Source organism: Balaenoptera ricei, chromosome 10 (genome assembly GCF_028023285.1).
Source record: "Balaenoptera ricei isolate mBalRic1 chromosome 10, mBalRic1.hap2, whole genome shotgun sequence".
Classification (NCBI taxonomy): Eukaryota; Metazoa; Chordata; class Mammalia; order Artiodactyla; family Balaenopteridae; genus Balaenoptera; species Balaenoptera ricei.
The window spans coordinates 81636631-81660523 of NC_082648.1; the positions used below are offsets into that span (position 1 = coordinate 81636631).

A 23893-nucleotide genomic window follows, 5' to 3' on the forward strand; every position below is an offset into this window, starting at 1 on the left:
TAAGTAAGTTTTACTGAATGCAAAACACCTTTTAAAATTTTATGTGTGTGTCATGAGATGTCATGAAATCCCAAATATGGCTTTCTTAGAACCTGAAAGAGGGCTTCTCCAGAGGTGTTTGTTTTTAAAGGACACATTTTTAGCCCCTGCTGGGTGCTCACCAAGTCCCGTCCGTCTTGTCGTTTCACTGGGATCCCCAGCCTGTCCCTATTCGCAGTGCAGTGTTTCTCATGGTACATGTCATTGTTACATGAAATGCATGCAGGTTTGGGGCCCCGCTGCGGGGCCAGGCGAGATCACCTACCTTTCATTTTCCACTTTCCTCCTGTTGTTCCACCATGCAGTGTGCACACACCGAACAAGAGGATGAGTCTTTCCTGCTGAGAAGGAGCTAGGTTACAGAAGGCACAGCTTCTCACGTCCTGTCTTCATCAAGAGGCAACCTCGATTATTTAGCATTGGATGAAACAGCTATGTATTTAAACCAAGAGCAGATCTTTTTAAAGGGAAACTGGATTTTTAAAAAAAGTGATGGTGAGATGGGTTCAAATTTTCTTAAAAACAGAACCAGTTGGAACAACTGGAGTCACAGATGAGGCAAGCCAGAGATGAACAAGAAGACTTCCTGATTTGATTTCTCGTAGGAATGTTGTATCACCCTCTGTGTTAAAATGGGACTTTTCTCTTAGTAGCAGTGAGATGGGCATATAAGAAATGAAGCTTCTGCTGGGGGAACTATGTGTGGTGATTAAGAAGGTGGACCTTGGAGCCATGTGTCCTGTATACAAGTCTCTGTTTTCCCAAAATGCTCCCGTGGCCGGAGCGTCTTACTCTACCTTGTTAAGTCATGCAGTGTCAAATTCAGATAACGTGTATAAAGTGCTCAACACAATGCCTGGTACGTAGTAAATGCTCATCAAATGTTAGCGTTAAAAAAGAAAAGCTCCTATTTAAATAAGTAATGGATTTTTTTTGGTAGGAGCCCTATTCTTGAGAATTCCATGGACACTCAGTATTGGCTGGTGGGGGACGATATAGCTAACATTTCCTTTAGAATGGGACTCTTTGAGATTTATAAATTACCTTTAGGATTTAAATATATCTTTTTTTCTCTACTAGAGAATGTTAAGAGTCTCAGAAAGGGTCCATGGACCAAACACAGGAAGAAGATACTGCCCTGGGGATGTGTGTGTGTGTGTGTGTGTGTGTATCCTCTGGGTGTAATTATATGCTTTAGGTTGACCGTATGAGACTGCTGGTATTTGACTGTTTTTGACCCATAAAAACAATTTCATATGGTTGAACCTAATAGTTGCTGATATGGTTAAGAAACATAATTTGAAATAGCATCATAATGAGAGAGATTATAATGAAGAATGATTATATTTTATTTTCATATGTTATTTATCAAAGGCTCAAAAGTCAAAATTCGTCAGGCAGCCTTGGACCACTAATAATCATACTGATATAACTTCTGTTGTGTGCAGTATTATGAAGTAGTCTTGAATTTTCACTGGGGACTTATTAGTAGTTTTATCACATTGAATGTATCATTTTTCTAGCTCCATACTCTTTTGATCCAAATGACTACTGTTAGGAGAATTTGTTCAGTATTTTTTTCCACGTTGAATTCATATGGTTAATTACTCTGGGGAAGAAAAAAATGTCTCAGTGAGTTTCCTTGGGCAATAAGAGTAGCAGTGTTCTTACAGAAAGCAGAGTTTGGCCGTCGTGTTGAGGGTTAAAACAGAGCTGACACACAAGGCAAAATGAAACCAGAGCTGCAATTACAAAGTGGGACAGATGTAGGAGGCCAGGTTTCCTGTGGCCCATTTTCCAGTTTCCTGCCTGCAACCTGCAGAAGAAGAGGAAGCCAAACGTTACCAAGTATGAGAGCTGAAAGGGGACGTGCTTCAAGCCAGAATTAAGATCCTCACAAACAACACAGACAACAAAAACAATTGCAAAGAAAGTGAAGGTTCGGGTTTAGTCCAAAAATGTCTGGGAAGGAGCAACCCATCTGTTTAAAGAAAAAGCATTGTCAGCAGAGCCTGTACTTCTCTGTGAGACTCCATGGGGGGACCTGGGGACTGTCTCAGGTTGTAGGAACCTCTGATTTTTTACAGTCCTAATCATCTTTCAAGACGTCTGCTTTTTTTTTTTTTTTTTTTTAAATTAATTTATTTATTTATTTTTGGCTGTGTTGGATCTTCATTTCTGTGCGAGGGCTTTCTCTAGTTGCGGCGAGCGGGGGCCACTCTTCATCGCGGTGCGCGGGCCTCTCACTATCGCGGCCTCTCTTGTTGCGGAGCACAGGCTCCAGATGCGCAGGCTCAGTAGTTGTGGCTCACGGGCCTAGTTGCTCCGTGGCATGTGGGGTCTTCCCAAACCAGGGCTCGAACCCGTGTCCCCTGCATTAGCAGGCGGATTCTCAACCACTGTGCCACCAGGGAAGCCCAAGACGTCTGCTTTTTTAATACCAGTGGTTACCTGGAAAGATTTTCCCTGCAGTGCCCAGGGCTTCTCAGTCTGTTTCCCGGGCATGTTGACATACAGGAGAGGTGGATGCGACGAACTGATTGGCTGTAATGAACTACAGCCCCACTTTGGGAAAGCTGGGTGACCAGTTGGCCGCTTTGATCTAGCAGGCTTGTGTTCCTTTAACTGCTTAATAAAATTATGTCTGATGTTTTCAAGGAAGAGATTAAATGGAGATGTGTACCTATGTGGAGGACTACAGATCGTACACTATTTGTGTGGCTACCTGATTGTGAGTCACGTGGGGAGATGCTGGAGAAGTGGACAAGTCCATCTTTCTCCCAAGGAAAAAAAGAGAAAAATAAAATTCTACTGTGTCTGGGCGCTTTAGCATGTGACAGAAGAGTCTCTGAAGTCAGATGTTACAGTCCCTACCTTAAAGGTAAAGAAATTGAGATCCCAACAACTTGAGATTCACGGCACACTTTTTTATTGAATGCCTGTGGTTTGCCAGGTGCTGTGATGGAATTGCTGGGTGACGCTGATGGAATGATGGCTAACAAGAAATAGCTCCATCTGTGGGAGCCTTGTTGAAAGCTTCATAGAAGGCGCAGATGCAGGCAGCATCTAAGCCTTGTTGAAGGCTCACAATGTACAGGGCACTGTGCCCAGCTTCTCCCATACACTATCTCATTCAAATCGACTTGTTTCTTTCAGGTGCAGAGAAATAGGTGGGTGCTTCTGGGACAACCATTTATTTTTTTTTTAAACCCCGTGGACTGATCACCACCTCTTCTTCTGGCCCAGGAAGAACAAACTCAGTACCAGGAACATTAGGAAGTTTTGGGATGTTGCCAAATTAGGGACCCAAGGGGTATCCATGTGAGGCAGCCTTGAGTGAGAAGAGGCCCTTTCCCATCTGCATGTGGGCCTAGCCTGAAAATGTGGGATAAGATAGGGCTGGATGTGCAATCATGGCGTGGGGGGGAATGGCCTGCATATACAGATGTGGGAGGAAGTAGAATGGCTGGAACGCACTTTCCCAGCTGGCGTTAATGTAGCCATCCAGTTACTTTTCCAAAGGAAATTCACCCATGTAAAAGTCTCCAACAAACCAGTTGAACTGCTTCTCATTTACCCACAGACAACAGAGTTTCAGAAGGAAGGAGGGGTGGATCATATGCACAGTAAAGGGCAGATGTTGTTATTACAGTGGCTATCAGTGATTTCCCCGGAAAAATCTTTCTCTGTCCTCAGATAGAAGAGTTATTTGAAAAACCGCATTTGAAAAACATTGTGAACTCTAAAGGGTAAAAAAGTAGGCTGAGCGATGGCTGCTTTCCCTCTTTTCCTGTTCGCTCTGCTCTTCAAAGCATAGACAATCTGTAGATATTCACAGAATGAATGAATATAAATATTTTTTAATAGATAAGAGAGCTTTGAGGGACATGAACTTGGCCTCACCGATTAGCATTTTTTTTTACATGCAGTGTTTGACAATAATTAAAATGTCTTCTGAAAATAAATGTTAATAATCTTAGTTTCACCGTCTCAAAAATAACAAAAAAGACTTCAGTTTGTGCTGCTTAGTTACCAAATATTAATCCTTATTGACTTAGTGCCCTAAAATTATTCTGTGCTGAGTTATCGCAGACCGCAAATAGTACAAATTGTTGTTTTCCAATTCCTTGCCTTAAGTACAGGTGTTTTTTTTGGTTGTTTTTAAAAATATATATATATATATTTATTTATTTATTTGGCTGCTTCAGGTCTTAGTTGCGGCACGCAGCGTCTTTGTTGCGGCATGGGGGCATCTAGTTCCCTGACCAGGGATCGAACCTGGGAGTGCGATGGTTCCTGACGTTTCTCTTGGACACTGATAACATAACAATACAGAAACTCTTAATAGATGTTGCTCTGGACAGAGGAATTGGACTTCAGAAAATTTTCAGTACTAAGTGTTCAAATCCATACTCACTTCTGTAACCGTGCACTTTTTAACAAGTAAAAAGACATGAACTTGCAACACCTACTTTGTTTATTTCTTACACAGGAGTTTTTCTCCTTTCCTTGGGCTTTCTCATTTCTGACTAATTGGTGTTTTTAAGTTGGCTAATTTCTCTAGTTCCCACAATATGTAGGATTTATAAAGATGATCTGACCCCCCTCAGGCCCCACCTCAGTGTAACTTAAAAAATGAAACCAGAAACATGCAAAGAGAAGTGTTAGGTTGCCACGGATATAAAGAAGAGCAAATAAGTGGGTTTTTCAGCTTCTAAGAATGGAAGCAAAAACCTCACGCTTTGCCTACATGGTCTGTGCAGTCCCGTCTCACGTTAGGATGTCTGGCGCCACCTTGTGGCAGATAGAGAGAATGCCTGCCTCCAAGAAGAGGAAAGCAACTTCTATGAGGGAGGAGGAGGCCTGAGAAGGGGCCGGGGCAGGTCTAGGTGTCGGGGGGCTGAAGCTTAAACAATTTGGGGAAATCCTCTTTGTACAGGCCCCCACCAAGTTATAAATACAAAATCCCTGGGGCCCCTAGACTTGTGCAAGGTGGTGGTCCCTGGGGCATTAGGATCTACCATCAGCTTCACTGGGAGCCCTCCTGGCTGCAGGGTGACAAGGTGGTGATGCTGGTGGTCATGGGGCAGGGCTAGCTCCCCTGGCAGCCTGGCCGCTGCTGGAGGCTTGGTGGATTTTGAAGGAGCACAGTAACCTCTGGACTTAGTTGTTGTTGTTGTTTTAATTGAGGTAGAGTTGATTTACAATATTAGTTTCCGGTGTACAACAGAGTGATTCCAAATTTTATAGATTAAACTCCATTTATAGTTATTATAAAACATTGGCTATATTCCCTGTGTTGTTCAATATATCCTTGTAGCTTATTTATTTTATCGATGGTTGTTCAGCAGTTAGTTGTGATTTTGGTGTTTTCGTCAGAGGGGGTGAGCTCACGTCCTTCTACTTTGCCATCTTGTCTCTGCCCCATGCTTATTTATTTTAGGCACAGTAGTTTGTACCCTTATCTTGTCCTTCCCCGCTTCCCCCTCCCTCCTGGTAACTACTAGTTTGTTCTCTGTGTGTCTAGGGTGGCCTTTGTTTTTCAGGCACAAGTTGGAGGTTGTCTCTGGGTAGATCGCAGAGCCGTTTCATCCAGGCCCCTACACTGAGCCTTGCTTTGGCCTTTGCCATTGCTGCCCCCCACCCCTGCCCTGCCCAGCCCACTGCGGGGAACATCTGCCTCTGTCCTCTCACCCTTTTCTTTTTTAAGGTGGGAGAATATTCTTCTCTTGCCTTCTGGCCCCCAGAGCCTCAAATGCTCTCCTACCGAAGACTCACTCCTGAGGACACAACTCAGTGAATTGTAAATCTGTACCAGAACCTGGTTTTTAGGACCCAACAGAAGCTAAATGTTAACAAGGAAAGGGGAGAAATTCTGGGCTTGCCCTCTGAACAGCAGCAGTTCCGTAACTCTAGCTTTCAGCTTTTGAAGGAGGGGGTTTGATCAAATCCTCTCACCCTTTTCAAAATATCCTCACCCTTTTGTTTAAGGCTGTGCTCAAGCTTACTCTTCTAGAAAGCCTTCTCCAGCTAGTCTGATCCTAACCCTGATCCTGATGTGACTTCTATACCCTTGGTAGGAGGCAGTATAAGAGAGTGGCTAAGGGCATGGGCTATGGCCTGTACTAACCTCAGTTTTATTCATTCATTTATTTGACAGATGTTTCTTGAGCACCTACTATGACCTGGCAGTGATCTAAGAGTTAGGGCTGCGTCAGCAAGCAAAACAAAGTTTGGGACTCGTGGAGTCAACGTTCAAGAGCAGTGCTTTTCAAACCATCTGTGGAGAAGGACCGGTGTTTTAAATTTCCAGTACATTGTGGACTGATAATTTTGGATAATACCATAAAAATAAATTACTAGGAAAATAAAATTAAAAACAAAGATACCAAAATACAAGCCCCTAGTTTTTATTATAGATTAGGCAGGCGTAAGATTACATTTCAATAAATAAGAATAAACATAATGGGGGAAATAATTACAAAAAGCTACATATTCAGTGAAAATGCATATAAAGGCAATTGTATAGGAGGTCACTATTCATACTGGTAACTTTTGTCGTTCTGTAATTTTAGCCAAAGGAAAAAGTCATAAGTGAAATAGAGATTCCCTGTATTAAATGCCTATAAGCACACTTTAAACAAACACCCTATCTATCAATACTTCACTTTTAATGTAGGAAAGTGTTTAGGTTGACTGATTAATCTAGGTTGGATACAACAGTGCTACTTGCAGGAGACGAGGTATATAAACCATTTCTGTGTTTTGTTTTAATTACGCTCGAGAGAAGCCCGTCTCACAGAGGTATGCTGACCAGACAGAAAGAAGAGATTTTTAAACCCATTTCGGCAAACTCAGGATATTCATTTTTTAACTTTCATCTAAAATGCAGCAAGTTTGCTGAATTTTAAACTCCATCTTCATTCCTTCATTAGTTGGCAGTTCCAACAATTTATCCTGTAACATAATACGGTTTAAATTAAATCATCTTTTAATGAAACCAATGAATTCTAGATTTGTATACACTTTGGGGTTACAGTTGAAAAACTAACCTTGAACATCACACATTTTAGCATGGTCCTTCTTCATGTTTCTGACTAGTCCATAGTTTGTGCTGACCAAACAAGCCTACTGATCACATACTTGGATGTGGTGACAATGACAAATTGCAGTGAAGTCTCTAAATATTTACTCTCAGTTCCTATACTTAACTCATCATGGACTGGTGACCAACAGTTTGCCCTGATGTTGGCCACACAGAGAGTAGACTGTGCTCTTCCACAGTTGGGCCTCAATTTCCTCATCTGCAAAGAGGGATCAGTAATTTTATTTAACTCGGAGGGCTGTTGTGGGAATTCAGTGAGATAATGCAAAGTGCTTGGTATATGGTAAAGGCTTAATAGATAATACCCAACACGTACAGAGAAAACCAAGAGACGGCTCTTATAATCGGAAAAAACAGATTAATGAATGAATGATAACACTGGAGGACAGACTATGATAAAGTGCTATAAGGACCCCTGGCATGAGTGTGTGTGTGTAAATTATGTCTGTTGGGGAGGACCTTTTGATCTTCTCTGTCCTGCGTGTTGTACTTACTGTTTGAGGCACCTGACTTAGCACGAGGATGGTGACTGCATTTTACTGTCCTCGCCCTGTTTCCGCTCCCGAGGGGTGGAGGGAGCAGCTTTCACTCCTTTTGTGCAGGGTGTTCAGCTCCCCACCACCACCCCCAGTGGAAGTCTGCCTGGCTTTAGCTAGTTAGTGTGCCCAGAGGATTGGTGGCTGGTACCCTTGACCCGAGGGAGATGCCAAGGCTGTGATAGGGCCACGTGGCCTGACGCCTCTCATATGGGCCAAGAGGTGCACCAGCGATGATGAGAGTAATCAGTATATGCAGTCTATAGCATCCTTCTCTTTGAACCTCCATCCAGAAATTAAAGAATGAATCAATGATACTGTTTGCATTTTTTAAAAACAAGGAGTTGAAAACAGAGAACGAGGGTGGAAAGTAACCGCTCAGAGTCTGCCTAAGTGTCCCTCCCACTCTGTGCCAGTGGCCAAGCTCTACACTTGGGCCACCTCCACCATGACCAGCCCAGGGAATGGACCCAGGTGGGCTCCATCTTCATAAGCAATGTTGTCATGGCTATCCCTTGGGTTGTCATTTTAGAACACTTCTCTTTCTTCTTTCTGACCCAACAGTTCTCATCTACTTGACTCCCTTCCCCACTCCAGGGGCACAAGATAGATGGGGACAGAACTAGCTCCAAGGGAAGTGTGAGCACTCAAGGGTCATCTTTGCTGGAGTCACAACAACTTGGAGGCCTCAGGCTAAGCATTTTAAACCAGTGTTTCTTAAGCTGAAGGCAGCAAATATGTACTCAGGGATCTGAGTTTTCTGCCAGAATTTTTTAAAAAATCTGTTCTTTCATTTTTTAAAAAATTGAAGTATAGTTGATTAACAATGTTGTGTTAGTTTCAGGTGTACAGCAAAGTGATTCAGTTATATATATATATATTCTTTTTCAGATTCTTTCCCATTGTAGGTTATTACAAGATATATATTTTTAACATCTTTATTGGAGTATAATTGCTTTACAATGGTGTGTTAGTTTCTGCTGTACAACAAAGTGAATCAGTTATACATATACATATATCCCCATATCCCCTCCATCTTGCGTCTCCCTCCCACCCTCCCTATCCCACCCCTCTAGGTGGTCACAAAGCACTGAGCTGATCTCCCTGTGCTATGCAGCTGCTTCCCACTAGCTATCTGTTTTACATTTGGTAGTGTATATATGTCCATGCCACTCTCTCACTTTGTCCCAGCTTACCCTTCCCCCTCCCCCGTGTCCTCAAGTCCATTCTCTATGTCTGCGTCTTTATTCCTGTCCTGCCCCTAGGTTCTTCAGAACCTTTTTTTTAGATTCCATTTATATGTTAGCATACGGCATTTGTTTTTCTCTTTCTGACTTACTTCACTCTGTATGACAGACTCTAGGTCCATCCACCTCACTACAAATAACTCAATTTTGTTTCTTTTTAAGGCTGAGTAATATTCCATTGTATATATGTGCCACATCTTCTTTATCCATTCATCTGTTGATGGACACTTAGGTTGCTTCCATGTCCTGGCTATTGTAAATAGAGCTGCAATGAACATTGGGGTACATGACTCTTTTTGAATTATGGTTTTCTCAGGGTATATGCCCAGTAGTGGGATTGCTGGGTAGTATGGTAGCTCTATCTTTAGTTTTTTAAGGAACCTCCATACTGTTCTTTATAGTGGCGGTATCAATTTACATATTACAAGATATTGAACATAGTTCCCTGTGCTATACAGTAGGTCTTTGTTATTTATCTGTTTTATATATAGTAGTGTGTATCTGTTAATGTTCTTTCATTTTTTTGTTTTTTGTTTTTTTTGAATTTTTGAATTTTATTTATTTTTTTATACATCAGGTTCTTATTAGTCATCAGTTTTATACACATCAGTGTTTACATGTCAATCCCAATTGCCCAACTCATCACACCACCACCCCCCTGCCGCTTTCCCCCTTGGTGTCCATACGTTTGTTCTCTACATCTGTGTCTCAATTTCTGCCCTGCAAACCGGTTCATCTGTACCATTTTTCTAGGTTCCACATATATGCGTTAATATACGATATCTGTTTTTCTCTTTCTCACTAACTTCACTCTGTATGACAGTCTCTAGATTTATCCACAGCTCTACAAATGACCCAATTTTGTTCCTCTTTATGGCTGAGTGATATTCCATTGTATATATGTACCACATCTTCTTTATCCATTCATCTGTCGATGGGCATTTAGGTTGCTTCCATGACCTGGCTATTGTAAATAGTGCTGCAATGAACATTGGGGTGCATGTGTCTTTTTGAATTATGGTTTTCTCAGGGTATATGCCCAGTAGTGGGACTGCTGGGTCGTATGGTAGTTCTATTTTTAGTTTTTTAAGGAACCTCCATACTGTTCTCCATAGTGGCTGTATCAATTTACATATTACAAGATATTGAACATAGTTCCCTGTGCTATACAGTAGGTCTTTGTTATTTATCTATTTTATATGTAGTAGTGTGTATCTGTTAATGTTCTTTCATTTTTTGATGATAGTCTTTAAAAAAAAAACTCACATAAACATATTCCAGGTCACCTTATAAACAATAGTCACCAAATAGCTGAAGATTCTCCCTGGATTTCAGTGCCTGTATTGGAGTTGTTGCCTAATGAACAAAGAACCAACGTGGATACAGTAGCTAAATGATGCCTTTGAGCTAGGTGAAGGCCAAACGTCCTCACAACGTGTTCTACGCAGAGGTTTCCCTGTTGCTTAAAAAATAATAGTAAACATTTGAATAACACTTATTATGTACCAGGTGTAGTTCAAGTGCATTCTTAGTAACTCATGTAATCCTTGCACCCACCCTGTAAAGGAAATACTTTTATTATCATCATCCCCATTTTCCTTATGGGGATATTGAGGCTCAGAAGGGTTAAGTAACTTACCCAAAGTCCCACAGGCAGACAGGACTGGTATTTGCATTTGAACCCAGAGAGTCTGGCTCTGAATCTGCTTTACCCATTATGTAACCTTCCAAGTAGACCGAAGTGGTTCACCCTCTCGCCTGCTGCAAGCTGTAGAAAATAATTGTGCTTCCATGAAAAACTGCATTATCTAGTCTCTAGAGAAAAACCCCTTTGGATGATGTGATTCTGGTTTTGTGGAAGCTATTTTACAATCCTGTTAATTGTAGATAACTGATAGCAAAATAATTATTGTCTATAGATATGCAAATTCTATTCTGTCTTATAGTGTTCAGTTGATTCCTCTCTCACCCCTATTTGTACATTCATTTCAATATTCCTAATTTATAAATGCCTTTATTATTCAGATTCTCTTTTGAACTCGTTAGAACATCTGCCAAGTTCCTGCTTGACTGATGAGTGAAATAAAATCTTTAACATGTCTTCATTTTATATCTGTAGGAGAGCCATGATTTCACCCATTTTGAAAATTATTTTTTAACAAAGGTATTTCTCAACTCTTAGTTTCTCAGTGAGGCCTTCCATGACCTTCTGCTCATATACCCCAGGCTCCCACCCCCTTATCCTGCTCTGGTTGCATTTCCCCATAACACTATCCTTCCAACATACTATGTATTTTAATAGTCATATGTTTGTTGTTTATGGCCTGTCTTCTCCCTTTGGAATGTAAGCTCCATGAGGACAGAGGTCTTCATCCCCTGTGTTCTCTGATGTGTCCCGAATACCCAGAGGGTGTCTTGGCATAAAATGGACACTCAAAAAAAAATTGAAAAAAGTAGAGAGAGAATTGGGTCTCTCTCCTCTTTGTAGGGTATAATCATATAAACACATCTTACTCAAAATAACTTACATTGCCATAACCTTTTTGTTGGTTGCCTTTCAACAAAACATCATGTGTCATATACAAAATTAATTGTTAATTTGAATAGGGTGGGAGCAACCTATTTTATTTGTGAATTTCATCTGGCTGTATAAGAACTATAAACCTTGAGGTGCTTATATCCATTTTTCTTCTTTATATTGAAGGGAGACTATAATAAAAAAATTTAGTGAAAATGATTTGTCAACATGGCAACATAATACACATACCTCTTGCTCCTTTAAAAGGAGGTGTGTGTATTATTCAGATTTGACAAACTGTTTAAAATGATCTGTGCTCCACAGCGGCAAGATCTAGGCTATAAATTACAAAGGAAAAGGAACAGTTGGGGCAAATAGCAGGTAGCTTTGTTCTCTGGAGAGGCCTGGATGAGGTCTTGCCAGCTGCTGTGACTGCGGTCTTGGGTTAGTTCCAACAGAAGTGGTGAGAGAGAGACCATCCACGGCAGGCGGCGGGATTGAGGGTGCAGTCAGCGGGGTACAGAATATATCTAATGCGGAAGGACACCTCTTCCTGTAAGAGCAGTGATGCTTTAGAAGTGGATCCTCCTAAATGTAAAAGTGCAGAGTTTGATTTTGCATTAAGAATGGCATTACAAGCACTATGGAATTTAAAGAATCAATCAATAAAAAGAAATGAAAAATGAAAAAAAAATAAGAATAGAATCATGTGCTTTCCATGAAATTAAAAATAATTTAAAAATCATCAGTTGATGGTTTTGCAGCTATCATATCATTTCATGAGATTTTAAGATTTCAAAGGATCATGTGTTCATATTGAAAATTAAATTTTATCAACCCTAAAAAAAAAAAAAAAGAATGGCATTACAATACCTGATAAAATTTCATCCATTCAAAATAAGGTCTGGGGAAAAAAAAAAGCAGCATTTTCTAGGTAGCCAAAAATTTGATTTGGAAAATTTTTTTTGATTAATAGCATTTCTTTTATGTATTCTATGTATTTTAAGTGGAGATTTGAGGGAAATCGGCTCAATGAGGCTAGGCTGATGAAACATTTTAACTTAAAGCAGACCCCCGTTTGTATAATAATATATCAAACATAAATCTCAAGTATCAACACTTTCTTGAACTTTTTTAATAAGAGCCACAGGATGTTGTTTGAATTACACACATTCCTTATAATGACAGCCAGATAAATTGGACTTGATTATACCCACATGTTAAGATATAGGACTTTATTAAGGATTCTAGGCATCAAGGAATTAATTTTTTTTAAAATACTCGATTTTTCTTTCTGGTGAGAGAACTCTTCATTTGGATGGATTTGCTAATATGTGTTGGTGGTTACAGGGGAGACTGTATTCCTCAGTCACGATGTTAGACTCTTTTTCTTTGCCAATGTCCGGAAGGGGGCAAAGTTTGTAGCTGGCAGAGGTGTGTCACAGAACGTGAAGCATGATTGTATGTGAAGACAACTGTGTAAATGATGAAACTTAATCATAGTTAAAATAAGTTAAGGTGGGAACTAAAATCAAAGAAACAGTGAGTACCCTTGATGGCAGGAACCACAGCGGTGACATCAGCTGGTGACCCATCCCCCCTCTGCCCTCCTGTTTCCCTCCCTCCCCGTGTCCCCACTCCCCCACGTACACTCGCCCATTTCCATCACACCACTGGCTCCGGCCAGAGAGGATGGGGGCATCCAGAGCCGCCCTGGGGGCCCACTGTCTCCCAGAATGACTTCTGCCGAGTGTAGAAGGGGATGACAGATGTTTGTAGATGCAGTACACTCACAGGGAAATATTTTTGAGACTCATCTCTGAGTAATGTGTGGCTGGATTTCTAACAGTAAAGATTTGTGTGACTGCACACCCATTGAAACTGGTGGACCCGCCGGGGTGGAGGAGTGGCTGAAGAGCTGGAAAAGGAAAATGAGGCCCTCAGCACCGGGCTTGACGTGCTTTAGGCAGAGGTGGCTTGATGCCTTAGTCACCTCCAGTGCAGCCCTGTTACTCACATCCACCCTCTGAGGGATCCTCCCATCCGCAGCCGTAGCCTGGCTCTGACACCTTGGTGTGGGAGAGTGAGGGGGCGAAGGGGTTGTTCCTCAGCCCACCCAGCCTCACCAAAGCTCTGAATTTGTCAGGGCAGCTCTGTGATTCCTAGTTCTCAGCTCGTGCCTCCCCTCAGCCCAGTTCCTTTATTCCAGAAATCTGGGAGGGCCCTGATGAGGGGGTCCACATCCCCACCATTTGCTCCTCTGCCTTTTCACTTCCTACTCTTTTATGTCTCCCTTTTCTTTCCCTCTTTCCTCCTTCTGCCTTTGCCGTAGGCCATGGCCATAGCACCCATGGTCATTTTTGTGGCCCACTCGTAACCCTCTGAGTAAAGACGTGATCGGGCAATCCCCCTACATAGCATGCTTTCTCGTGTCTAGACACACGTCATGATTGTGAATGTAAGTTTACAGTGTAGAGATATTGCACCCCAGCAAAGAGAGAATTATTTTAGACCAAGACGTCGGGCACTGTAATTGTCAACTCTTGCTACAATGGTGCCGCATAACAAACAGCCCCGGGAGTCACTGGCAAACAGCAGTATTTATTTTCCTCATTGGTTAGCCTCAGGGATGCTGCTTCAGACTGTGTGTTGTGGGACTTGGCTCCAGGCTTTGGGTTGAGCTCCGGTTGGCTCCACGTGCCTTTCATTTTTGGGCAGCAGCTTCATGGCAGTAACAGGAGCACAAGAGGAAAAGTGCAAACATGGGATGCCTCTTAGACCTCAGCTGAGAATTGGCACATTGTCATTTCTACTCATCATTCTATTGGCCAAATCAAATCACGTGGCCAAGCCCAAATTTCAGTGGGATGGGAAGAAAGTACTCCACCCGCTCTGGGGCACTGCTTCGTGGTCACTTGAAAGGGAGAAGGAGTGAAGGATGGAGAACATTTATCCAGTCTGCCATACAGGTCCTCATCATTTATGCCCGAGGCACATGGCTCTGATACACGGGCTTGGAACACCACGGAAAGGGATTGCAGGAAGCACAAGAAGCTCTGAGGAGTCCTGGTTGGTAGAAGCACTAAGTGTAAAACAGATGGAGATGTTTACGTTGTCCTCCTGTCCCATCTGGAGCAGGATGGCTCGTGTCAATTAAAGGTGGGGGAGGTGCAGATGGCTGACCACTATCCTACCTGGCATCTGAGCCACAGACCCAGGAATCCTTTCTGTCCAGACCTCTAAACCCACTGGCAGCCTTCTGCCCTTTAAAATTTTAAAGATATTTGAAAGCTTACTGTCTGAAGTGTTTGGCCGAGAACACACCAAAGAGTTTGAGACAACTGTTAACAATTCTTGGTGCCAATGATGAGAAGAAAGTTGTGGCTTGTCCTCAAATAATCGGAAGCTCATATGAGGAGTTGGAGCTGGCAGGCTGCTGCGGATGCACCACCGCGGTTGCGCTTACGAGACTCATGAGATGCAAAGGCGGTTTTGATCTAACAATGAAACGACTTACTGTCTTACAGACTGAGTGGCCATTGTGGTGAAGATTGATTTCTGTAGAGAATACCTCCTTTAAAGAGCCATAAATAAAGTACTCTGTGGGTATTTGAAGAACATTCCTAATCTGCTTCCCTTTAACTGAGAAACCCACGTTGCTCAGGGAAACAATAAAATGTATTCTTTTGGCAAAACATGTGAAAGGAAATAAGGAAATGAATACTTATTGGAGGGCTAGGTATTTTCACATCCATCCCCGTGTGGAAAGGAAGAAAAATGATTTGTCAGTCTGAAAGCTTCCCCTTTAAGAGAAATGCAGGAGAGATGTGGAGTTGACAAAAATATTGGTACAAATAACACTCCCTAAGGCTGTTATTCTGGCTTCCGGGTCTCCCAGAGTCGTGCATCTTTCTCAATGCTCCCTTGTTCCCATCACCTGGCTACCTCCTGGGGATTCAGAGTTTCCTCCTTGCATAATAGGGGATGATCCCAAGTTCTCTCTGGCTTTGTCCCCACCTCACAACTGGCCTTTGAAGCTTCCATCTGTGCCAGAAGGCAATTTTCCACGCTATGGTCATCCCTGGCTCCCTCAGCCCAGCACTGGACTCTTACCCCCATTTTTCCCAGATCAAAACCCAGGGCACTTCACGTGTCCAATCATGACAGTCGATCTGTGGTGAAGCTTTTGAGGCCAGCCCAACTGCCTCTTCTTTCCTTATGTATGAATGTTGATAAGACAAACAGTTGTTATTACTGTTGTTGTTATTATTTTTAGAATCAGTACCCATTGCCATGAAAGTCCTCAGATGTCTGAAGTTGGTAACTCCCTGGGAGAGTGGGGAAAAATTTCCTCAAGAAGGTCCCATATAAGCTGGGTCATGATGGATGAGTAGGAGTTCACCAGGCTCCAAAGCTAGGGAACAGCATTTTAGGCAGAAGGAACAGCACCTACAAAGTCCACACCAGAGTCAAGGGAAAAAGATAAGATTTTATAGGCTTTCCTCTCACAGTGGAGAAAAAAATGCTTTTCCCATGTCTGTGCTTGTGACACATGGGGTTTTTATCTGCCACATGACAAGTGCCTGGGAAAGAGAACGACTCTTCAAGTGGCAGTGACCCATTCCTCAGGTCTATAAACATGTATCAGTCAGGCGCACGCTACACTCGGGCATTGGGCTGGGTTATCAGAGTGCTGGGAATGCAAAGAGTAATCCAACAAAGTCCCTTCCTCACGAAGCTCCCCATGTGGTCACACTGATGGAAATACCCCAGGCCCCACATAAATGCACTTATCACGGGGTCTGGCGTTTCACACAGATAATGGCCTAGAGGCTGAGCAGCAAAGGAGTTGATAGGATGGGCGGGAGCATGTTAATCATCGTGGGCATTAACAATGATTAACATGGGGGAGAGTTTGTATGAGGACTGATTCTAGGAATGGGCAGTTCATGAATCATTTTTTCACATTATTCTCAATGCAACCCCGTCACCTGCCGGGATGTGTGTGGCGAATACGAAGGTCACAGGGCTTCCCTGTATTTCTGAATTGTGGCTCTTTACAAAAATGCAGCCAGAAGGCACCTGATTCAGAGTGGCCTGTTGGGATGGAAATGAAAGCAACTTTTGATTAGGTTCACTGGGGGCAGGGGGAGGTGCTGAGGTGCCCACCCTGAGCCCCCAATCCCCCCAGACCTGGCACCTGCACTGATGCGGCCCCTCCCTCCTCAGGTATGGAGAGTGCAATCACGCTGTGGCAGTTCCTGTTGCAGTTGCTGCTGGACCAGAAACACGAGCACCTGATCTGCTGGACCTCCAACGATGGTGAGTTCAAGCTCCTCAAAGCAGAAGAAGTGGCCAAGCTGTGGGGACTCCGGAAAAACAAAACAAACATGAACTACGACAAGCTGAGCAGAGCCCTGCGATACTATTATGACAAGGTAAGCCCTTGCCCTTACGGGAGGCTGTCACGGGGCGGGAGCCACCTTCACAATCCATCCATGGAAGTGGAAAGTAGGGTACCATAACGCTAGTGGCAAATAGAGGCAATTTATGCAGGTTTTGTTGTTGTTGTTTTATAAGAAAAACTATGCCATAGGGATTTTTTTTTTTCTGGAAGCCCTTAAGGTGTTACCGTGGGTCATATTTTGTTCCCTCTGCACTTTCTTCTGTGTTGCTGCGGGATTTTGCTAATAACAACAGAAATTAGATGCGGGAAGGTTCTGGGGCCTCCCTCATGGGTAGTTGCTTGAGTGACAGAATGAATGTGACAATCTAGAAAGTCTGTCTGGTTTGTGATTCACTCAAACAGGCTTTGCGGGAGTCAAGGGGATGGCACCTGGGGCAGTTTATTTAACATTTGGGCACCTGCTATCCTCACGTATAAAATGGGGCTCATAATAGTGTGGGCTCAGGATTGCCGAGAAGAACGAAACAAGCCAACACACGTTAAGCAGTTAGAACAATGCTTGGTACCTGGGGATCGCGACTTCGTGAGAAACTTCCCTAATTAAAAGAAAAACCATTCTCATTTTTAAGTCATAGAGATAAGTCAGAGTGCTTTGTTAATGATAACACAGCATAGTTTCCAAAGCCAGGACTGTTGGGGTGAGTAGTAATGCATTTCTGGAAAAGCAGTTGATGTGCCTGGTCGGGCAAAATTATTGCTCTTTAGGGGTAATCATTTCAGGCCTGTAATTGTTGACCATTTCTGTGTGGATCTGTTGTTGCTGAATATTTAGCCTCATAGAGATAAAGATTTGGAGTCCTAATAAGTATAAGCTTTTGTTCTGGTTTTACTCTTCTTGTTGAAAGGTGAATTAAAAACGGATTTAAATATTAGTTCCTGATCTATGTTTGGTGCCTTCCTCCTGCGAACCTCTTTGGAATTCAGGACAGAGGATTGCACATTGCAGGAAGTGGGAGCATCATTAATTATAAAGTGTTCCTTTGTATGATCGTAATTGCATATGATTGTCATTGAAATGTTAAATGTGCTTCTCTTTAATGTAGCAATTAATTAATGCTGGCTTAATGCAGAGTCTTACCAAGATGTAAAAGCACTTCTCACAAATTGCACTGTCTGAAAGCCTTGCAGATGGTTTGTTGCTTTGCGTTTTTCCCCCCAGGTTCTAAGTTACACAATGGGAATTGGGGCCCTCTGAAGGAAAACAGTCATCTCGCTGGCTGGCAGGGTGCCTAAAGAGCATGGCTTTGAGACTGACCAAAAAAAAAAAAAGGAATTTTAAATCAAAGTGTCACAGAAAAGGAATTTGGTGTCTGTGACTCGGTTTCACCTTTTCACGTGGCCCAGGCATTGGGGCTGAGGATTGTGTATCTTCAGCACAAAGAGGGATCATGGGCTGAAGATGACTCCCCAAAAGACAGGCGAAGCTGTGCTGTTCAGACTACATCTCATCTCCCTTGGGCAGATTCTGAAAATCTCAAGGGAAAGCAGTTTCAGAGCCTTCAGTCACCCACCATGTTCTGGTACTTTCTGTGTCTAAGGGACTGTGTGCTGAGCACTTCCTACCCCTGGTCTCCTTTAAACTCTCACAGCCCCCTGAGACAATCCTGCTGGCATCTCCTCCTTTTACAGATAAGAACGTAGGGGCGTTTGATGGAAACCTTGCCCAAGCTCCTGCAGCCAGGAAGTGGTAGAGCCAGGATGCCCACATTCTTGGCCAGAAGGCCTGTGCCCTGCCTTCTGGGCTGTTCATTTCCTTTGCCTCTGAATGCCTGAGTTCCAGGTAGGCAATCAGGCAGCACAAAGGGTATTGCAACCTTAGAAATTTGTATTTACTGTGAAGCCCCAGGTCCAAGTGGCCAGTGTGGCCTGCTCACCCCATGTGTCCCTTTCCTCTCCTGCTGGGGCTGAGCTAAGGTCTGGCCACGTGACCCTTGTGCAGCCAGCTGGCTGTGACAGTGAGGGCAGGAGTGGCTCTTGTCCAGGGTGTCGTGCAAGCTTGGCCACCGGGAGAAGACGCCCTTCGTCCTTCCTTGGAAACGTGTACACCGTACGCATGCACGTACACATGGCCATTTGAATCTTTCTCATGAAACCTTGTCAAGTGATGAGTAAGCGTGGTCATTAGACACCGAATATAGTTGTATGTGAAAAGAAGAGGAGGGAGGAGAGGGGGAGGAGGATGAAGGAGAAGAGAGGAGTCGGGCAAGAGCGAGGGGAGAGGACGAACAGAAAGCGGGGAGAAAGAGGGAGGGGGAGAAATGGTGAAGGAAGGTTAAACAATTGTATGTTACATTTTGTGATGAACACTCACTTTTTTCAGTTTTGCCAGCGTTGCTCTGGGACTGTATGTGTAAGTTGAATGGTGTGAAATTGCCAATATTTGACCCACAAAAACGGCAGTCTTAAATGGTTTGGTCTCTCACTGGAGAGACAGATTCGAGGAAGGTCTTTGTGAGTGTGGAGCCCCTGGCCACACGGGCACCCCTTGCTGTGCCCCGTCCTGCACTGCACGTGCTTCTCACGGTCACCCAGCCCTCCTGTGACTCTGTCTGCCTTTCAGTGTCATCTTCAGTCCCCTTCTCTCCCGTCCCCCACCCCTCCTTCCCCCCTCCACCCCTCCCCCCCCTTTGACACTTAGCCAGAACCTGCTCTGCACGTGGCATAAATTCAGTGACTCTCTACCTTGACAGCTGCGTCTTTGTCCCTGTTGTGTTTCCTCTTTTCGGCTTGCTATCATCTCTTCACTGTTGGCTGAAACTGCACATCCCTTGGTCTGTCCTAATAGGGACGTTTCCTGCCAGAGTAGGTAGGCATGAGGATATCATTATTTTTATATGTTACATGTCATATTTTTAGCTCATTCCAGAATATTTAGAAATGGGCAGAGAAAAAAAAAAGTGGAAAATGTGTGCAAAACTTTGCAGAAGGCATCAGAGAACAATGTATGGGCTAATGGTATCAGGTTGGGGCTGAGGTGCTTTAATCATTGTTCCTTAAAATATCCCTCCCTCTCCTCCGAGGGGCATATGATCACAGTGAGAAGTATGATAATAGCATGAACTCTGGGCTGCATAGTCTGGATTTGAATCCAGCTCCATGACTGTGAGTGCTTTGCCTAATCTCTCCTGGTCTCAGCTTCCTTTTCTATAAAACGGGTGTAAGAGTAGAGTCTACGTCAGAGGGTTATGGTGGGGATTAGCTGAGTTAACACGTGGTCAGGGCTGAGAGCAGTGCCCAAACACGTTAAGTGCTGCAAGTGTTAGCCAGAGTAATAACACAGAGGATAGTTTCCTTATCGCTAATTTGAAAAATTCAGGCAGGTACCAAGAAGAAAGTTAGGACCTTTGTGCCAGCATCCTACACACAGGGAGGGGGCGTCAGATCCTGGGTGTTAACGGCTCTTCTCACTTGTGAGCACTCAGGAGTGCTTTGTGGTGCTTTTTAATGATATCTATTTTGGGTGTTTTGAAAATTCAACTTTCAAAGATGCTTTCATATTTAAATGACACTTCCTGCCCCTCTGAATCAAACACCTCCCTGTTTGATTCCCCTGTGCTCCCTTTGCGGTCAGTGCTGTCCAGGGTAAGGTCCTGCTGTGCCTCCTTCCCTGAGTCTCAGATCCCCGATGGGGGAGTGGGCACCGAATAGCACCTTCCTCCGTGGGATTGTGTAAGGAGTACGTGTGACCATGTGCACGAGGCGCTCAGCACCTGGTAAGGACACACAGCAAATGCCGGTCGATTCTGATATCCGCGTTTGCAAGACTTACTGCCTGGCGGTACAGTCGTGTCTATGGCCGTCATCCTTCCAAAGCCGTCTTCACCATGGGCTCCGGGCTTAGCCACCTTCGTCACTCTGGTACTGTGCGCAGGGTCTGGCACATGTTAGGGGCTCAGTAAATACTGGAAGCAGATGAATGAGCAAACGGATAACATAATGAAGTGGCCGCCACCCAAATTCAAATCACTTCTATCATGAAAGCTGTCGCTAAATAGGCGTTAAACAACAAAAACTTACTGCCTCTGGGTTATTGTACTGTATTAATTATCTAGGGCTGCTGTAACAAATTACCACAAAGTGGGAAGCTTAAAACAACAGAAGTTTATTCTCTCACAGTTCTTGAGGCTAGAAGTTGAAATCAAGGTGTCCGCAGGGCCACATTCCTTCTGAGACTCTGGGTAGAATCCTTCCTTGCCTCTTCCCAGCTGCCGGTGGTCGTCATCCATCCTTGGTGTTCGTTGGCTTGTAGCTCCGATCTCTGCCTCTGCCATCCAGTGGTGGTCCCTGTGTGTCTTTGTGTCCAAATTTCCCTCTTGAAAGGACGCTAGGTCTATTGAATTGCAGTCCAAGCTCATGACCTCATCTTAACTCACTTACATCTGCAAGGTCACATTCACAGGTACTGGGACTAGGGTTTCACCCTACCTTTTTGGGGAACACACTTCAACCCATAAAATGTATATATATTTCTGACACTCCTGGGCTTACATTTAGATTCTCAAAATTACAGACCAAGGGAGAGCTTTGGATTCAACGAATCCTAAAGGAAAACTGCTCCCCGTGACATGGACAGCAGCTAGATTCAACTGCAGGTGTGAAATTAGACTCTATGACAGGCACGTCCCAGTGTACCCACTGTGGGCCGGGTGCCGCGCTGGGTCCCCTGGGGTGGAAGCAGAAGTCAAGAAGATGAGCCCTGCCTTAGAGGGTTTCAGAGTCTAGAAATTCAGCGGTTCCCTGCTCAGCAAATGAATTTAATACATGGCATAGACTGGGAGAAAAGCCGACCGACCCCGATGGCTCCACCCCTGGATTAGCAATGGCTAAGGTCTGGTGTTGGTCGCTGGGGCTCCTTACCCGACCTGCGTTTCTGTGGATTGCCCATTTCTCATGCTTGAGGGAAGGCTGGGGAGGTAGGGTTTTGCAGCCAAGCACTGCCGAGGACCTGCTGCCCCTCTCAGAGCTTTGAAGAGGCGGCTGGGCAGACCCAACTTGAACTCCAAGAAAGGAGTGATGCCCAGACCAGGACGCAGCATATTTTATTCCTCAGACATGGACGGGAGGCCCCTTTTCAGCTTGGAAACATGCAGGTAATGGGAGGACGCCTGTGTCTGAGCCCATGAAGGGCAGAAACCAGAGCTGACAGAGACCTAACGGGAACATTCAGTTCGTGCCTGGGTATTTCACCGTCACCCTCTGCCAGCTTGTTTCCCTCCGTCTTGCTGTAAGCCTTCAGAGATGGATTGGTTCATGGTAGTTCTGGCGGCTCACATGGGGTAGGGCTTTTTTCCACTTCTTAGTTTTAAACTGAGTCTTCCAGAAGGTACTCTTACAACCTGATGTAATAATAAGGATCTCTTACAGAGATTTTATTTATTAAAAAGTTGAACAACTCTTAATAACCTCAGGCAGACTTGGTTTTTAAATCTCTTGTCCTGGGGTGGGGAAGAGAGGGCTCTGCACCCAGCACACAGCCATCACTGGCCCTGACGCCTGCCCACACGCATTGGCCCAAGTGTGACGAGCACGGGGGACGGCTGGCATTCACAGCGTTTATTCTCTTCTTGAACAACTTCTGGGTGGTTTTTAATTATGCAGGCATACCTTGTTTTATTGCGCTTTGCAGATAACTGCATTTTTTACAAATCGAAAGTTTGTGGCAACCGTGTGTGGAGCACGTTGTAATTCTCACAGTATTTCAGACTTTTTCATTAGTATTATGTTTGTTACAGTGATCTGTGATCAGTGATCTTCGATGTTACTATTTCAAAAAGATTGACTTGCTGAAGGCTCAGATGGCGGTTAGCATTTTTTAATCAATAAAGTATTTTTTAATTAAGGTATGTACTCTTTTTTTAGATATAATGCTCTTGCACACTTAATAGACTACAGTACAGTGTAAACATAACGTTTATATGTACTGTGGAACCAAAAACTTTGTGTCTCACTTTACTGCAATAGTTGCTTTATTGGATAGTCGCTTTATTGCAGTGATCTGGAACCGAACCTGCAGTTATCTCCGAGATACTCCTGTACATCCGTCTCCAGGTGACATGGCCTCTTTCTCTCACCTCTGCCTATTCTTCTGTGGTTCAGTCATTCCTTTGAAAACATACCACCTCCCCGTGAGTGGCTTAGCAGCTGGCTGGGGAGACAAACGTGCAAACCAATTATAATAGTGACATCTTGTAAAGCGCTGGCTTGGCCATGATTCCAGTGTCTATCTTCCAGGAGAGATGGGGAGAGAAGTAAAGGCAGAGACAAAGTTACCAGAGGTCAAGACATCTGACCCGGGTCTTCAGGAATAAGAACGCATTTACCAGGCTGACAAAAGTTGGGAACGGATTTACTGAGAAAGGGAACAGCATGTGCAAAGGCCAGGAGGTGTGAAAGAGTTGGAGTGTTTATTTAGGGAACGAGGGAGGGATGAGGTTGGAAGAGTGAGCGGGGGATGGAGGATGGAGAGTATTGTGCTAAAGAGTTGGAACTTGATGTCAAGGGCAGTGGAGAAGCCACTACAGGGCTGTCAGCAAGAGTGCCGTGGTCAGGTTTGCATTTTAGAAATACAGATCTTTGTCTCCTCTTACTCTTAGTGACATTGATGGTGCCACAGTTCAACCCCACAGCCCTGATCTTTTTGGCTGGTTAGCACAAATCGATTGCTGTCTGCGGGCTGAGCTAGTGCTGTCACAGCTTCAGCATCAGGCCTGCACGCCCCGCTCTAGAACTGCCCGAGAGGGAGGGGGAGAGAAGGGAAATGGTGGCGTCTGCCTCTTGCAAACACCGGCCAACTGACTTCTGCTCAAGGGAGCCCAAGCCATGACTCTCTGTGTTGCTGCCGAAGGAGACCTGGAAGCTTACACAATCCTTCATCCTTTTCTGTCCAACAGAGCTTTTGTCCTTGTTGTTGTTGGCGGTGAACATTCATCCCAGGGGGAGGCTGAAAGCTTTGCCAGCTCCCTTCTCATCAGGAGATTGAAA

General features: G+C 44.0%; 1 protein-coding gene across 1 annotated transcript in view; it reads left to right on the forward strand.

Moving 5' to 3' along the window:
• Positions 1–23893, forward strand: part of ELK3 (ETS transcription factor ELK3) — a 68705-nt gene that overhangs the window by 13422 nt on the left and 31390 nt on the right. Inside the window, exon 2 of the mRNA XM_059936707.1 lies at positions 16675–16883. Coding sequence (XP_059792690.1) covers positions 16677–16883 — 207 coding nt within the window. The 5' untranslated portion in view covers positions 16675–16676. The remainder of the gene's footprint in view (positions 1–16674; positions 16884–23893) is intronic.